At 42.0% G+C, this 18,924-nt stretch overlaps 1 protein-coding gene across 5 annotated transcripts in view; it reads right to left on the bottom strand.

The window, feature by feature from the left end:
* Nucleotides 1-12,174: 12,174 nt before the first annotated feature.
* Nucleotides 12,175-18,924, bottom strand: part of ARHGEF10 (Rho guanine nucleotide exchange factor 10) — a 193,365-nt gene continuing 186,615 nt past the window's right edge. For all 5 annotated transcript variants that reach the window (XM_048845332.2, XM_048845331.2, XM_048845334.2 and 2 more), the window contains one exon: nt 12,175-15,960. In XM_048845332.2, the coding sequence (XP_048701289.1) occupies nt 15,446-15,960 (515 nt within the window). In that variant the 3' untranslated portion in view covers nt 12,175-15,445. The remainder of the gene's footprint in view (nt 15,961-18,924) is intronic.

Below are 18,924 nucleotides of genomic sequence, written 5' to 3'. Positions count from 1 at the left end.
TGTATCCTGCTGGCTTTCTCTCTTATTACTTTTGTTTCTCACCCACTCAGCTTCAAAAGTGACACTACCCTGGTTTGTCTGTTTCTTCCACAACTGCCTATGATGCTGTTCCTTTCCCCTGGAAGGCCCTTCAGGAGCTGATTTTCAAAGCTACTATATTCCCCTCTCTTAAATCCCTCCTGGAGACTCACTTCCTCCATTCTATCTATTGATATAATTTTTTAGCTCCATCATGCTGTATCATGGTGGCTTAGTAGCAATATCCTCTTAGTCATGTTGCCCCATCTTCCCTACCTCTCCACTACCCACTGTCTTTTACAACCTTTATTGTGTCATGTCTGATATTAGGCCGTAGTCCAGAAAAGCACTTACATGTATGTATGACTTTAAGCCCTTGAAATCAATGGCACTGCTCCTGTTCGTGTTTAAAGTTATGCATGTACTTAAGTGCTTTGCTGGACTGGAACATTACTTGTAGGCAGGGATCTTACCTTTCATCTGTACTAGGAGACACCAAGCACACTTTTCAATGCCACTAAAATAAATAATAATATGCCATGGAAAGTCCCCTGCAATAATTTAATATAATAGGATGTGGAGATGTTTAGAGTTTTGAGCCAAATTCTTAATGTTCTGGTTTTTGTCTAATCCAGATCCTTTACATTATTTAAGTGTTGCAATTTATTCCCAGCTCACTGAAAGATGCTTCCATATAACATAAACAGATGCATAAAAGCCTGCCAAAAATAATTCTTGTCACTTGACGTCATGAACTAATCTCCTTCCTGATATTGTTCAGTGGTGTATATCTCACGTTCAGACTGAAACCCAATAACTAATGCAAAAACTCAGACACTCGGGAGTTATTTTCTTTTTTATAAACCTTACCCCACATGGTGTGTTGCCTTCCCTCAATATATATGTTTGACTCCCCTTCCCACTAAGAGTTATGTGACTGTACCAACCAGATCACATATGATCCATCTGGCTCATGCTTGTCACATACATGATGATTTTTAAGCAATGCTGTGTTCACTGAGCTTCTCTTCACGTACAACAGTTACACCATGTTCCAGTGTGTCACTGTGCACATAGGTCTTAGCTACGATTCTCACAGACTTAAGAGGTGCATAGACTTTGTGCTGCCCCTCTGTACAGGGGAGAATGTCACCCTATGTAAATTCGGTAACAGGTCCCAGTTCTGCCTTGTGGAAGGTTACCTCAGAGGGAAAGGCTGACCCACTAACCAACCTTTTCTTTTCAATAGAACTGCGGGTGATGTTGGAGACCTTGGGCACCAGTGGATGGGCACACTTCCAGGATCAGCATCCTTGCACCAGAAGGAAACCGAGGATAATACAGTAGATTGATAAATATATTGGAAGCCTACCAATGAGGCCATGAGGGTTTCCAGCTGCTGCATTGCAGCTGCACTTTTCCAACATGATATTAGCACCGATTAAGGTTATTTGCCCAAACAGTGGTTGATATTTCAGTCATTCCACCCTGCAGCAATACGTTTGTTTGTTTCTTTATTTTTGACCACTACACTGCATATAAGGGTTGCCAAGTATCACACAGTTCATATGACACACATGCATGTAATAGCTCTGTCATGTCATCATGTAGCCCAGCTGGGGTAGGTCAAGCATTCAGTGGGGCTGCAGGAATGACTTGAAACTGCTGGCCACCTGGAACTACTTTGGGGACTGCTGGATCTGCATAGGGAAGGAGCAATCAGACAGCAGCCATAAAGGCAAGCAGAAGAGGAGGCAGCAGTGGTGATAGAGACAGTCGGTTAGGAGCCAAGTACTAGCTTTTGTCTCCCGCAGAAGTCCCCCACCCTGCTTCCCTCCAGACACCCAGTACCCGCACCCTCTAGCACCTATTGATCCCAGCCATAGGCACTGACTCCGTGGGTGCTCTGGGGCTGGAACACCCACAGAAAAAGAATAGTGGATGCTCAGCACTCACCAGTGGGCCCCACCAATCCACTCCTACCCTCCCCCCCAGCACCTCCTGCCCGCCACTGATCAGCTGTTCAGCAGCAGGCAGGAAGCGCTGGGGGAGGGGAAGAGCGGGGGCAGGAAGAGGCAGAGGAGGGCGGTGTGCACTCGGGGGAGGGGGCAGAATGGGATGGGAAGAGGCGGGGCAGGGGCAGAGTGGGTGCAGGAAGAGGAGGGTGAGGGCAGAGCGGGGATGGGTAGAGGTGGGGCAGGGGTGAGTCTTGGGGGAAGCGGTGGGGTGGGGGCTGGGCCTGGGGTGAAGCGGGGGTCCAGCACCCCCGGGGAAATCAGAAAGTTGGTGCCTGTGGTCCCAGACACACTACCAAGCACTCACTCATCTACCCTGACACCCTCCAGCATGCATCCAGGCTCCATAGCTGCCAAGTTTCATACAGTTTCATGCCTATGTCTACTGCTGCTTGTATTGACCATAAGCTGATATTTATGCTCATGTCACACATGGAGCAGTGCAAAATTTGGTGCCAGGGCATGAGGATCATATGCAGGTGAACCAAGTAACTTTGGGCCCAGTTCTGCAAGGTACTTGGTGAGTAACTTGGAATCTTAAACTCCCACATAGCATCTCCCAGAGGTACCCAGTCCCAGATGCTCATAAGTATTTACGCAACCTAACTCCTGTTGACATTACTGCGAGTTACATACCTAAATATTTGTGAGGATCTGGGCCTCTGTACATAGCCAGATCAAGCCCTGAAAAATAAATGAATGAATACAATGGCTCAGAAAACCCTTAGTATCAGAACATGTCCCTAGTATAAAGACACATTTCAGGTGAGAAATGGAAGAAAATGTATCCGCCTTGTGGTGCTTTCTCAGGGCATCCGGAACTGTAAGTCACCTTGTTAACCCCTTGGCCTCAGGGAGAGAGAGGTTTGCTGCTGCTAAATGGTGTGTCGGAGAGACAGTGCTCACGCCAGCCTGTTACCTCAGCTGAGGATGCATGCTTTAATATATTGCACTGCGAGGAATTCATAGTAAACCCAAGAATGAGTTTATTAATAAAGAACAGAGATTCAAGTGATACGAAGCAAGGATAATAGAAACAGAAATAAAATAAAAGTACAACACATATCCTAGTGACTAAAACTTAACAGGCTACAATCCTTGTCTAAGGCAGTTTCTCATCAAAAGCCTCCACTCAGCCCCATAAGCCCCCTGTGCCAGGATCTATCTTAATAGGTATTATCTCCTCTATTTGTGAGGTGAAATGTGTTTCCTGGGAGATACAAGCTCTATAACACCTATGTAACAAACGGGCAAGAGAATTCATACAAAGCTGCTGCTAAGCACAATTGTTAGCTGGTGTATCTAAATATTAGACATTTACCGCTTATCAGACAGACTTACAGCAGTTGTAGGCTGCTCTTTGGTATTTCAGGTACCTAAATGTACAACCTACATTAACATATCAGCATTTTGACCCTCTTCATGCTTCATAATTCTGGAACTGACAGAGGTGAATCAAACACATTTTCCTTGTACATACATATAGAAGTAGGCGCGGGATAATGATGACAAGATTTGACAATGCTGGCCTCTGAAGTGTCTGCTCCACTGCCAGGAGCCAAAGTGAAGTTAAAATAAACAATTCCTTATTCTTTCTTTTCTTCTTCCAATTTGAAAGCTGTAGACCCTTGTCTGAAAAGCTCCAAGATGTTCTAACACAACACCATCCAGGGTTTGCCATGCTTTTTTCCATTACTGAGCATCACAAGTGTAATGTTGCCAGACACAAAGAATCGGCTTGTTCTATTTCTGTTGCACAGCTAAATTAAAATCTTAAATCTCTTTGCAAAATTCATACATCTTCTAGATCATATAGGTAAGTGACGTGGTTATATTTTCAGAAGTCTACACTTCATACCCACCTCAGCTGATCTGCTTTTTAGCTTTCTGGTTTACTGAATTTCATGCAGCCATGTGACAGACCTAAATTAGCAGAATGAAAAGACAAGGGCAAGTGTTGTGTGTACAAGCGTTAGCATCTTGTGACAGATCTAGCTCCAGCAGATGGAGGGGAAATGTAGCTCAAGAAAGACTTTTTCCAATGTTGGGTTTCATATTTTTTGTGAAACCGAAACCATAGAATGCTACAGACGTGGACATTAATATTGATTTAAGAAAAACATGCATGACATGAGACTGGAACGCCATGTTGGGTTATATAACTACCACCCCTCATTAACCTAAAAAATAAAACAGGTAGAACATATTTTAATTAATACAGTTATAACCTTTGAGATATAAATTGCCAGGCGAAAGATAAGTGGAGGGTATTATTTTCTACAGTTGACTGAATCAGGTAAAATACATCTCAAACCTGCCAACTTTTATTTTCAAATCATTCCAAAGCTTATTTAAAAAATTAAAAATAACCACCTGCCCTCCTTTCTTCCTCTTCCCCACTTTTCAATATGAAATTATCCATCCAAGATTCCTCCCCCATCATAACTGTCCCTGGAATCCTTTTTCTACTCATTTCTCCTACAAAAATCCATAACTATAATTTCCTTCTCCAAGAAAACCAACCTGGTTGTGAATATATATAAGTTAATTGTCTAATGAAACTTCCTCTTCATGAATAGCTTGGTAGGTAATCACCAAGGGCCAGACTGAGAGATCCTTACTCAGACTCATTTCAGTGGCAGCAACCATGGTGTAAATTGCTCTTCATTGGAATTAAGGGTTTCAGAATCTGCCCCCAAGAGTGTTAATGGCAAAGTTGTTGCACATACCAGTCTTGGTCAGTCCTTGATGAGGAATCATCCTCAATGGTACACACAAGCCTGTGCAAAAGTCTTTTTGGAAAGAAAACATGAAAAAAAAAATTACCTTAAAAAGGCATCTGAGTTGGATTGTAAGGACTGTTCTGTGACCTGCAGTGCAGGCAAAAAAATAGGAACAGTGGGAATCAATGGTAAGGCCTTTTACAACTAGCACTGGGAGGTTTGGATCTGTGGGTCAGTGTGCATTCACCCCAGGTGTACTGACATTTAAGATGGCTCGGATACTCAAGGTGCAAAGGCATAGACTCCTAGAGTCAGGATCTGCAGTGACAGTTCTCTGAAAGACAGAGTGTAAGTTAGTTAACCTTATAACTAAGTTGTATCTTGAGAAGGATTTAAAGACTTAGGGTCAGATTTTAAAAGGTATTTATGCACTTAAAGATGCAGACCCAAATAGGAATTAGGCACCTAGGCACGTTTGAAAATCCCAAGAGGTGTTTAGTAGTCTAAATACCTTAAAATTCTGGCCTCCCTAATGAGTTATCTCACAATTCTCTTCACCTCAAAGGTTTGAATTTACCTTAATGTCTTCTTCCTCATCTTTAGGGCTAGCAGATGTATTAAGAAAGCTCATGATTACCTCTGGGATATCAGAGGCCACATTCCATAGGAGTATAGGCCTGCAGCTCTGCAATCGAGGCACCTTTTGCTGGAGGAAAGGGTTCTCTTTATATATACCTTTTGAAGGTCATGCCACGTATGCCTAAGCTCCTTTACAGAGCAGCTCATGGAGTCTGGCCAAGGCACTTAACAGTGCCTCAGGTTTAGTCATAGATTCCAAGGCCAGAAGGGACCACTGTGATCATCTAGTCTGACCTCCTGTATAACGCGGGCAATGGGACTTCCCCAAAACAACTCCAAGAGCATAGCTTCTAGAAAAACACCCAGTCTTGGTTTTAAAATTGATGGAGAATTGACCACATCATAAAAGCGATGGAGAATTGACCACAACCCTTGGTAAATTATTCCTCACTGTCAAAAATGTATGCATTTCCAGTCTGAATTTGTTTTGCTTCAGCTTCTAGCCATTGGGTCGTATATATCTTTGTCAGTTAGATTGAAGAGTCCATTATCAATCATTTTTTCCCCATGTAGGTACTTGTAGACTGATCAAATCACTCCATAACCTTCTCTTTGTTAAGTTAAATAGATTGAGCTCCTTGAGTCTATAACTACAAAGCATGTTTTATAATCCTTTAATCATTCTCCTGGTGCTTCTCTGAACCCTGTCAAATTTATCAACATCCTTCTTGAATTGTGGATACCAAAATTCAACACAACATTTCAGCAGTGGTCACACCAGTGCCAACACATAGATAAAATAACCTCTCTGCTCTTACTCAAGATTCCCCTGCATATGTATTCAACCCTTTTGGCTATGATGTTGAACTAGGAGTTCATGTTCATCTGATTATCCACCATGACCCTCAAATCTTTTTCAGAGTCACTGCTTTCCAGGATAGAGTCCCCCATTCTATAAGTATTGCCTACATTCTCTGTTCCTAAATAGGTACATTTAACTGTATTAAAATGCATATTGTTCACTTGAACCTAGTTTACCAAGCAATCCAGATCACTCTGAATCAATGACCTGTCCTCCTCATTATTTACCCACTCCCCAATTTTTGTGTCATCTGCAAACTTTACCATTGATAATTTTATGTTTTCTTCCAGATCATTGTTAAAATGTTAACTAGCACAGGGCCAAGAAATGATCTCTGCAGAATCCCACTAGAAACAACCATTCAATGATGATTCCCCATTTACAATTACATTTTAAGATTTATCAGTTAGCCAACTTTTAATCCATATAATGTGTGTCATGTTAATTTTATATTGTTCTAGATTTTTAATCAAAATGTCATGTGGCACCAAGTCAAATGCCTTACAAAAGTCCAAGTATTATTACAAAAGCCTTTCAAAAGTCCAGCATTATTACCTTTAACAACCAAACTTGTAAACTCATCAAAAAATATATCAGGTTAGTTTGTCAAGAGCTATTTTCCATACATCCATGTTGATATGTATTTATTATATTATCCTCCTTTAATTCTTTATTAACAAGTTCCATATCAGCTGCTTCATTATCTTGCCTGGGATCAACATCAGGCCTATAATTAACCAGGTCACCCCATTTACCTTTTTAAGATATTGGCACAGCACTAGCCTTTTTCCAGTCTTCTGGAGCTTCCCCAGTGTTCCAAGATTTATTGAAAATCAACAGTCTAATGAGGTCTGGCCAGCACTTTTCAAACTCTTGGATGCAAGTTATCCAGACTTGCTGATTTAAAAATGTTTAACTTTATTAGTTGCTGTTGAACAGTATCCTGAGATACTAGTGCAGTGGAAAGTCACATCACATCATCTTTTCCCTCCAAATACACAAATATTTATTGAACACATATACCTTTTCTGCATTATTAATGATAATTCTACAATTTTTATTTAGTAATGGACCAATGCCATTGTTAGGATTTTTGGTTTGTTTGTTTGTTTGTTCCTAATATACTTAAAAATGCTTACTTATTGTCCTTAACTCTGCTGGTCAGAGAGATTTCTCCATATGTTCCTTTACTTCCCTTATCAATGTTCTACAATTCCTAACTTCTGATTTATATTCATTATTATCAACTTCCCCTTTCTTCCATTTGTTATGGTGGTGTTTTTTGTTGTTGTTGTTGTTTTTTTAATAGATGCCGTCACTTCCTCTTTAAACAAGGTCATTTTTTAAACCACTGTGGCTTTCTTTCTGGATTGTGGCTTTTAGGGCATATGAGACAGGGCTGCATCCAACTCCTGTCTCTTTTCTAGCCTCAGACCTCTCAGAGACCGTCTCCTTCTCAAACACCTTGTGTAATTTATTTATAGTGTTCTCCCCACCACCTTTACAATCTTGTGCTGCTCAGTATTTACAATAGCATACACTTCCTATCTCTCTCTGCCAAGGATGGGGGAGACAGCCCATATCTTCTCTCTGAGAAATCTTTCCTGGTTCTGGCTCTGACTCACAAAAGCCTGCCTCCTCCAAGCACATCTTCCCTGTGCCTTTCAGCTTTCTGGGGTAATAGATTTGTTAGCTTTGTATCTCTTCAGTCTATCTGCTAAAAAAACAAAAAAACTCCTCTTGTTATCGGTGACATTAGCTCATGGCACAAGGTAGAGAATTCCTTGAGAAAGAGGTAATGCAATGAAATTATTTGTGTAATTGATTAGCATACTAGTTTAAAATGAAGAATAAAGATAACTTTTTTTTTTAATTAAAAAAAAAAATCTCTTTCGTCTATCCCCAATCTATCAGTCAGGCACAGCATTGCCCCTCCGGTTAACTCTGGGCTGATTTAATTGGTGGTCCAGTGATCAGACTGCTGGTACAGCTGCTGTTGCCCAGCAGCCTATCACAGCGTCTAATAAAATGTTCTTTAAAAACTCCCAGTTATTACTCACATTTTTCGGATTAAATTCTTCCTCTAAGGTGTTTTGGCTCATAATTGTTTTCAGTTTTGTGAAATTGGCCCTTTTAAAGCACCAAGTATATATATTACTGGTCTGGACTTGACTGTATTTTTATATTATAAATGTGATCAAGCCATAATCACTTGTACCTAAATGATCATTAACTTTTAGTTCTGTGATCAGTTCCTTTTTATCTGTCAAGACAAGAGCTAATATCGAATTCCCCTGTGTTGTATGCAACTTTTTGAGCTGGGAATTCATCATATATAATATTTAGAAAGTCCAGGGATGTTTTAGTAACAGCAGCAAGAGGTCTCCAGCGTAGGTCATCCAAATTGACGTCCCCCATGATCACAGAGCTTTTCCCCCCTACACTTTATAGATAGGTCAACCTGTTCCCTAGTGTGATTCGGTGGTTTGTAGTAGACACCAACACCCTATCTTGTGCTTTATCTGTTAGCATATTGACCCATATGATTTCAAGATAATTTCCTTCTTAGCTATCAGTGATTTGGAAACAGGTAATGGCGTTTTTGACGGCATTTGACGTTTTTGAGAGAGAGAGAGCCACTCCCCCTCCCCTTTTGCCCACTCAATCCTTTCTAAATAGGTTGCAACCATTAATTTTAACATTCTAAGCTTGGGAATCATCCCACTAGGTTTCAGTAATACCAACTAGAGTGAATTTATGCTCAGAAATGAACAATTCCAATCCCTCTTGGATTTTGTGTGTGTGTGCGTCCACCTTGTTGATTTCAAAACGGAGTCAGTTATTAAGACTTCAGATGCCTAGTCAGTACTGAGATGCCTTAATCTGAGGCCTGAGTTTCATTGCCATCATTACAGTATTTTGATTTTCTCCTCCTGTTGGGTACCAACAACACTAGCTAGCTAGCCTCCAAGGGACAAGACAAGAAGTGAAAGGAGGATATTGCTGGCAGAGGCAGTTCTCTGGTTGCTAAGCATGCCTTTGAAGAAAATGCTATATTCAGCAAGTCTAAATAAGAGGGAGCAGAAGAAACTGAAGCCACCTGAAGATCTCAAGCTAGTTCTCTCGCATCAAATAGCGGACAAACTGATCACAGATACGTGTTTCACATTTGAGGGAGGCAGGATTAACCAATACAGCTGCTGAAAACTCCTAAACCTGTATGATGAAGTGACTTAATGCTAGCATTTTGTGCTATGGCATAAGATGCCCGGGTTCCTCAGACCCTAGGCGATGTACACTATCTTAAGCTCCTATCAACAGTCAGGTCGAGTTTTAGAAACAGAATCTACATGATCCCTGGGAAGGTGAGGTACTTTTACAGCCATGTAGGCAGCTTGGTCTAGAGGGCTAATCATGGACCCGGGAGTCAGGCCTGGGTTTTAATCTGCATTCACTGTCTGACACACTCTGTAGCTTTGGGTAAGTAATTTAAGCTCTTGGTAACTCGGGTTCTTCATCTCCATATAAACACTGAATCAATTCCACAGACAAAGTCACGTGCTGCAATTCAAACTAATTCTTGTACAGCATTTGAATTAACTGTCCGTTTCAAACCTATGTGTACTTTGCATACACCCAAATACACTTTGCTCACAGTAGTGTGTTCATTTAAGAAAAGAAAACCAGATTGGAAGGGAAGAAAGGAACAATGGTCTTGTGAATAGGGCTCAGAAGATGTGGTTCAATTTTGTGCTCTGCTACAGATTTCTTATGTGACCATGGGCAAATCTCTTATTCTTTCTGTGTCTCCGTGCCCCATCTACAATGCGTTTACAACTGTAGATATATTATATATGGGGCACTGAGACAAAGATAGAATAAGGGACTTGCCCACGGTCACATATGTCTACAGCTGTAAACTCTTAGGAACAGAGTCTGTCTCCTGCTATGTGTATTTATGGTGCATAGCACTACTGGGTCCTGATTTTGTTTGGGGTCTATTGTTTCTACTGTAACAATAGCAATGATAGGAAAATGTACACAGAAAACTATCAGTGATACCTACAGCCCTTGGAGAGAGAGGAGGGAAAAGCAAGTAAGAAAAAAGCTCAGCACTGTCACAACTGCAAAGAGAATAGTATAACAATAATGAAAAGATAAGCTTTAGTTTTAATTCATTGTGGCAAAGAATCAATAGCTCATCGTAGTATTATTTATTATTTGTTCATGATAGTGCACATACAGACAAAAGGGACTAAGTCTCTTAGGCTCAGTCCCAGGTATCACAAAGTTATGCATGCTAGATGCAAGCCTCATGGCTGAATCTAAATATTATAATCATGAACAGGGCCAGATGAACTCTCCTGTGGATCCAGGGGCGATTATATTTTGTGGGGCCCCTACAAGTCCTTTTCCTACTTTAAAATAAAACGATCACAATTATGGCATCGAGGCTATTAATGCTATACTAAACTTGCCTTTTAATTAACATAAAGCCATTCTGTGGTTACATTTCAGTCTTAAAGCATGTAGAATATAGTTAAGTTAATTCAAAATAGCCTACTTCTTAACTTAGAACAGCTGTTATATTAGTTTCTTTCTGGGAGGGAGTTTGGGTGCAGGAGGGGACTCCAGGCTAGGGTAGAGTGTTGGGGTGCAGGGGAGGGTGAGGGATGCAGGCTCTGGGAGGGAGTTTGGTGCAGGAATGGATTCTGACCTGGGGCAGGGGGTTGGGGTGCAGGGTCTGGGAAGGAGTTTGGGTGCAGGAGGAGATTCTGACCTGGGGCAGGGGGTTGGGGTGCAGGAGCGGGGTGCGAGGTTCAGGCTCTGGCTGGGAGGTGCTTACCACAGGCGGCTCCCAGCCAGCGGCTCAGCAGGGCTCAGGCAGGCTGCCTGCATGCCATGGCCCCACGTCGCTCACAAAAGTGGCCAGCTGCTGGCACATCTCTGCACGCCCCTGTGGTGAGGGGGACGTGTCTCTATGCGCTGCCCGTGCCCGCAAGTGCTGCCCCCAAAGTTCCCATTGGCTGGTTCCCGGCCAATGGGGAAGCTGTGGGGACGGTGCTGGGGCGGGAGCAGCACATGGAGCCGCCTCCCCCTCACCACAGGGGCGTGCAGAGATGTGCCAGCAGCTGGCCACTTTTGTGAGCGACGTGGGGCCATGGCATGCAGGCAGCCTGCCTGAGCCCTGCTGAGCCGCTGGCTGGGAGCCGCCTGTGGTAAGCACCTCCCAGCCAGAGCCTGAACCTCGCACCCCGCTCCTGCACCCCAACCCCCTGCCCCAGGTCAGAATCTCCTCCTGCACCCAAACTCCTTCATGCAGAGACATGCCAGCAGCTGGCCGCTTCCAGGAGCAGCATGGAGCCACAGCATGCAGGCAGCCTGCCTGAGCCCTGCTGCGCTGGGGCCCCCCTTAGCCTGAGCCCCCTAAAGCCCCCTTAACCTGCTGCAGCCCCTAAAGCCCATGCGTTAATCCAGCCCTGATCATGAACTCCTCTATTTACCATTTAGGGCTGATTAACTGCAATAGAATTATCAGGCAGCCTCTGAAAACTCATTTCCTGTGTTAACATGAATTGACTCCCTCCCCATGCTCATTTCCCTCATTAATGGATTTCACTTTTTATGCTCTGTCACAAATGCTCTACAGACCTGGACATTTTATTCCATGGGGACAGTGTGGTGGAAATTTTACTGTGGATCAGCATTAGGGTCCAGACACACTGTGCCAAGTTTTGAAAGCCCACGGGGCCTTCAGTATCTGGCATCCAGAGAAAATGTATTTGGTGGGGACTAGATTCCTAGAGCTGGAATAAATTCAAAAATATATCTCTTTGGTCTCTTAGGTATATGTTCTACTTTCCCCTTCATATATCCATTTGAAAAGAATGCACATTCTTCTTGATGTATATTTCTGTACACCACAAATTGTAGCCCTCAGGTTTTCCATTGGTAAAATGATTAACAAAGAAATATATTTTTGAAGTTTAATTTTTTTTATTCACAGTTTTTTTTGTAATTAAACATTTTGCTGAGTTTACTTTGGACATAAATACACAGTTATGGCTCACATTAGAACATAGATATTATTTGTTAAAAACATAACATGTAATGTATTGTAGTGGTTACACTATTTCCCCTTTCCTCTTAAGTTTTTTCCATATCTTAAAGTGACATTAGATGCCAAATCTGACCTACCTAGCAACAGTCAAATGTATCTATTAAGTTTTCTTATTGACTGTAAAAGTACCTTTGGCTTGCATTTGGTGTTAATGGAATACAAGTTAGCAGTATATCACAAAGCACTTTGGACATACAGTTTGGTCACTGGCTAGAACTTTGATGTATAGTTTTATAACATGCTGTAAAGCTTCTCTCTGCCTCATAGCCTAGTAATACTTAAATAGTGCTTAGTTGCAAAAAGTTATAATTAAAGAAAGATAAATCATGGGCCCAGTCCTGTTACTATTGAAGTCAGGAGCAAAACTCCCATTGACTTTCATAGGAGCATGACTGTGCTGTGTCTCTACTGTTCATAAACAAAAGAAAAGTATATTTTGGCTAGAATATAAGGGGGTTGTCTCCTAAAATGTTAAAATGTATAGTTGTGTAGTTGTGCTGGTGGATCCTGCAAATCTTCCATGCATGGAATTCCAGTTCAACATGGCGGGGGCTTGTGGACTCAGCCCACTGTTACCAATAATAAAGAGCTGTGTAACAGTGGGTGCAATCCTTCATGCCATGCATGCTTGGCAATGGAATTCCAAATATGGACACCAGGAAGAATCAGAACTGGTTTCTTCTCTTTGAGGAGAAGCAGAAGGACAAGGGTTACACATAGTTTATGAATAAAAGCCTGTCAACATATGTTTTTTATCCTGAAGTTAAATTTTAATCACAATTTAATACTTTAATAAAATAAGCAAGGGACAACACCCAACTGAAAGAATCAGATACCCTGGCGATGGGCGTGGAATAAGAATTTAGGCCCTCACCCAGCATCAGATTTGCACAGGTGGATCATTATGCTTGTGGAGAATTCCACTGAAGTCACAGATCTGCCCACACAGATCTAACTGGTGAGATTAAGCAGTTTATATCAGAGGTGATGGACGTCATTTGAAATATGTGGAAACCTTTTTTTCCAAGCTGGAATAAAAATAGTCCCGAAGTATATGTACTTTATTTAGGTAATCAAAACCCTATGCTGTGTACTTGATTCTAGCCAATGCAAACATTTGGCATTTATTCTGCTTTAGGAAATGTTTTGCTCATATTTTATGCTTACATTCTGCTGATGGTCATGCACTGTAGAGTTTACTTCATCCAAATGAAGCTTGATAGGCATAGGTTTACATGGCCTCTTATGTTTTCTAGAACTCAGGCTATTCCCTAGTTAGGGCCCAGTTCCGGAAAGCATCCATATTCAAGATAAACATGCTTCAGTACAGTCCTTTTCTGAATTGGAGGCTTTGTTTCATTGTCACACCCAATGAGGTGGCTACGCCCTCCCTGAAAGTAATTTGACCTATAGCACCCTAAATTCTAATAAAATTCCCACTGCACTCTAACTTAATGAGGCAACATAGAATTCTACTTGTTAAATGAGAATATATGGCCAGGTTCTCTTTTGCAATTTGGCCCCTTACCACTATCGGAGTGGCATAAACTGGCTGGAAAATGCCTGGATCTTTCCAGTTGAGAATTCCCCCAGAATAGTTCTCTTCCACGCTGGCCCTGGACATGGAAGTGAGTGAGACAGGATATGCCAGAAGGGTGGACGGGCAGGTGGCCAAAGATCCAGACATTCTCAGCTGGTGGACAGTCCCTTGGGGTTAGTTACCAGCTGATGTAGTCTAGAGAAGCCCCCAGCTAATCCATTTGAACCCTCCCTGCCCTGTGACCATCAGCAAAGACTGGGTGCAGCAGAGAATCTGACTCTGTCTTTACAGTACGGCATTCATTTTAGGAAAAGAAGCTATTCATCTGAAATTCTGGCAGGCTTAGGAGGGGTGACTACTGCTGAGAGATGGCCATGTCCCTGCTGCTTGCAGATGAGAACTAGAACGCCCTTCTATGTACCGACATTACGTAGTGGATTTTAGCCTGTAGTCATGCCTAAAGTGCACATTCATTGATTTCAGATGAATGCCTGCATTAGTATGTGCGCTTCCTGTAGATATTGATAGATTCAGATGAATTTAGGCTCAGTATTAATTCCCTGCATTACTCACTGTGTAACCATGTACCGCTTCATGTTTTAATTGCTTCACTGCCATCACAGAATGCAAATTTATGTATTGTTAAAAATGGCATTTTTAACATACCCTAGATGCTAGAAGTACACCCCATTGCCAGAAACAGAATGCACGGCCAGTACTGGCACCAAGAAGTTAACCAGAATGCACATCTGTTTTGTATCTTCAACCTGTAGTGTATTTTCTGTTTGTTCCAAATCATCATGTGCAAGGACCTCCACTAAAGAGTAAAGGTAAACAACACAGATAGATATCACATCTTCCAGTGCTGTTAACACACTTTTTCCCCCCTCCAACATTCTTTTTTAATAATATTGAGCATTAGAAATTAACAACGTATTTTTTGCTTTGAAAGATACAAAACAATTAGCCTATCTGACTGTTAAGTTTTTTGGTCGAAGCCATATACTTTCTTGTGGAATTATATTATATAGTGATTACTGAATTAACCTGTTACCCTTTATTAGTATATTTATTGCTCAAAATATTTGCTACTTTGTTAAAATGTACAGTACATGCAAGAATCACTTTTGAAAAAAGTGCTGACTTAAGAAAGCAAAAAACAGCATGTGAAATGGTATATCTTCCCTGCCTCTCCTAAGTGCTACAGATCATAATAATGACAGATATAAACTTGAATATAAATAAAGTGGAGATTCTAAAACCATTTAAAAGGGTCTGATATATCCCCAATATTTTAACTAGCAGAGCCCTCAGCAGCAGCTAAATATTTTCAATATTGTAATAAGGTAGGATGTTCTAAATAGGTTAGGAATCTATCCTGCAGCCCTTACCCAAGTGATCAATCCCATTGAATTAAACAGGACTGCTCATATGAATAATGTCTGCAGGGTTTGGTCCTTGGCATTCACTGTAGTAAGATTACATCAGAAATCCCGTTAAAAGACAAACCATCGTAACAAATTTAGAGTTTAGGAATGAAATCGAATGACTTTGTAAAAAGTCACCATTTAACATGGTTTTAGTCACTTAGATGTTTAATAGCGGAATCTGCCAAACCATCACAGAAGATACCAGTTCATCCTGTCGCTGCGGCTTGGACTTCTTGTTCACCCTTCTATGTCCTTGTCCTCCAGAGATGACTAATACTGAACTTGCTTTCGTTTTCCTGGATCGCTGCCTTTTATTTTTAAGTGAGATGTTTTGATCCTTCAAGAGCTCATAAATGGTGCTGTCCTCCGGCCTACGTTCTAGGGAATTTGATCCATGAGACAATGTTAGGGACCCAGAAGATGAAGACATGTCACTTCTTTGTGCAATGGATCCTACTGAACCGCCTAGCCACACTGCAGTGTCCTGAGTGTTACTTAGGGAAGAGCTTGGTCTGTCATTGTGCAAGACATTTTTCTGGTCATCTTCTTTAGATTCGGAGTTAGGAGGCAGGCTGTTTCTGGACTTGCTTTTGTTTTTCTTGTTTACAGCTGTGACCATTACGAGGAATTTGACTGGGCCATTATGTGCATGATAGGATACCATTCCCCTTCCTGAAGCCAAAGGAAAAAGAAAAGATTATGTAATATTAATCTCACTCATTTTGGATCACTGTTTTACACCTCAACTACCTCATTCTCACAACAAATCATTTCAGTTAGACTTGCATAACCCTGTCAAAAGAAACACAGCACGTAACAGGTTTTTCATATATTTACTGAACTGAAACATGGAATAATTTACAAAAAAACTACAGTACATTGAAGATGCATTTGGGTTAGAACAGAAATCTGCTAAAAGCAGGACATGCAGAGTAAGTTGACATTTAGTTCATACTTTTGTACTCTGTTTTCACAACAGCAAGAGTAGAGAAATCCTCAGCTGACTTGTTTTAACTGGCATTGTCACTACCTTAACGTTACATGCTTTCTCCAAGACTCCACAACAAAATGAAAGGTTTTCAGTTAATCCTACTCCTCCCCTCTTGAATAGTATAAACACATCAATTCCAGTGCAGGAGTGGAGTGCACTCCACACCCACAGAGGAGGGGGTAGGATTTGCCCTTAAGCACTGATCTCTAGTTGCAGTGGTGCATTCATAGGACAAATGATGAATGAACAATATCAATTTAATTTTTTTAAAAAGGATTTAGGCTGTGGGACATTGGAGGAGAAAAGAAGGATTTAAACGGTCCGTCAAAAGATGGCACAAAAAGCAAATTGTTAGGGCTAAATTCAGAAGATCTTTAATAACTTGAAAATATGTGGATCTTTCTACAGAGGGGAGAAAAGATGCAACATTCTGCCATACATACTCCCACCTGGGTGGGTGGATGTGATCATGAGATGTGCCTGTACCTCAGACAAGATCACTGGCCCCAGGAAGAACCAGGCATAATTTGGAATGAGAGAATGCTGTGAGATACCCAAAGATAGACGGATTATGTCAATCTGTGACAAATGCATATATAGTAAATCAAGATTCCAAATAGACACAAGTGGATGTATCTCAGATGAGTAAGCTGTAAAGAGAAACAGAGGCTACACAAGGCTTTTAAAGAAGATCAAACCCAGCTGATTCAGTTTGAAAATGGTTGCATACACATGATGTAGATCATCACCATGCACTAACTCCAGATTTGCTGCTAACTCTGGGATTTGCTGCAAATTGAATTAGTGTGGTCTATATTGTTCATGTGGACGCAATTGCTGCACACCACTTTCTCCATGCTTCCAATGGTTATCCCACTGTGCCTTGTGGGTCGACAATTACTGATCTATCTGTTCACCTGTGTGCCTTCCCACACTCTGGTGTCAAGTTCCCAGGTCATCCCTCACCCCTTCTTTAAAAGCTGACACAGAGCCAGAATTTGCCAATTTGCATGTCCATTCCGCCCCCCCCGTTATTGAGTGTTTCAATATTCTGCCATACAACTGCGACTGCGCTCCAGAAGCCCAACAACATGCCTTGCACAGCTGCTTGGAGATGAGACCCTGGATCTCATTACTATCTGGGGAGAAGCCTCAGTGTATGCCACTTTTGTGGCCAGCCAGAAGAATAAAGACCTTTCTGTGGACATTGCCAAGCAGATGTCCACAAGGTGTCATGCCTGAGATGCTGACCCATGCTGGATAAAGAGCAAGCCATTCAGGAGTAAGTAAATTGAAATGAGGGACAAAAGGAGGCAATCTGACAGGAGCCATGTGACCTGTCCATTTTATGATAAACTGGATAGGATCCTACATAAGTATAGCACAACCCTTTCAAGACACCATGTGGAGCCCACTGGCCGCAATCTCCCCCATCTCGAGGATGACCAGCAAGGTCCAGTAAAGGTTGAGTGGGAAGATGCTGGAGAGGAGCTGTCCCCTGAGAACCAGGATCCTCTTTGAAACCCAGGGCCCTGATGCAGATCAGCTGGAACACCAGCCGCAGTCATGCCCTGCTGCAGTGTACTCTGACTACTGCCTGGCATATGCCGAGTTTGAGTCCTAGCCAGAAACCCAGGGTTTACAATTTATTATTTATTTATTTATTATGCTATACTATCATTCTACCTTCTGTTTGGGATGACCCATCGCTGCAGCCATTGTAGCAGATGTGAGTTACGAGCCCTTTCAGATATCCAGACCCCACGTCCCACCCTCTTTCCATCAGTCCATGCTGCCCGTTTGCCCCCCACATACATGTCTGCCTGGGTGAAGCAGCCACCATTTTATAATCAGTCTGTCTCATGCTAAAGCCACAACTATCGACCATTTTCAGGGCCATGGCACAGAGGGCACTTGCCCATCTGCCTATTTTCCTTTCCCCTTCCCTCCTCTGTCCTGCCTGGCACACCCCCCACCCCGCATCCTGATCTCCACCCCAAAATGGCACCGGTAGCATGCTGCAGAATCCACCTCTAGCCCACTCCTCTCCTGTGGCACATTCAAATAACAACATTCATTTGTGAAAAAAGCAACAGTTTATTGAGACAGTGGTTACAGGAAAAGAAGTTTGGTTAGTGTTCATAGTTTACATGAGGTAGACATGGATACTGCATGACTGGTAAAGGTACAAACAGTACTGTTTCCTGCTGACGTTTAAATGTCCTGTAACACACATTCTAGCTGACAATCATTGCAGGAATTTATCTATTTTTCTCTGCAGGGGATATAAAGCAGAACTTAAGAGCAAGGAATTCCTCAATTTTGGTTTGCACATTATAGGGAACAGCTTGCACACCCCCTTATAGCTCACAAGCCCCTTCCACTCCTGCAGCACTCCTGGGGGGATCATCCTGGTGAATAACTTCACAGAGTATCTCTCACTGGTTTGCCTTTTTCCTTTTTGAATAAGACCATTCTCTGCCTTTGTGGCACCCGCCCCAATGTGACATTATTATGAATCAGGACAGTCTAATGTGAATCACTATCTGGTTTGGTCCCACTATTGCCCAATCCCTCTGACACCACAGAAGTGCCTCAAATACACAAACAAACTGCAAAACAAAAACAGCAGCATATTCCAACCC

Source organism: Caretta caretta, chromosome 3, assembly GCF_965140235.1.
Source record: "Caretta caretta isolate rCarCar2 chromosome 3, rCarCar1.hap1, whole genome shotgun sequence".
In the NCBI taxonomy this organism is placed as follows: Eukaryota; Metazoa; Chordata; order Testudines; family Cheloniidae; genus Caretta; species Caretta caretta.
The sequence above is the reverse complement of the archived record's forward strand: the minus strand, read 5'-3'. Positions and strand labels throughout refer to the sequence as shown.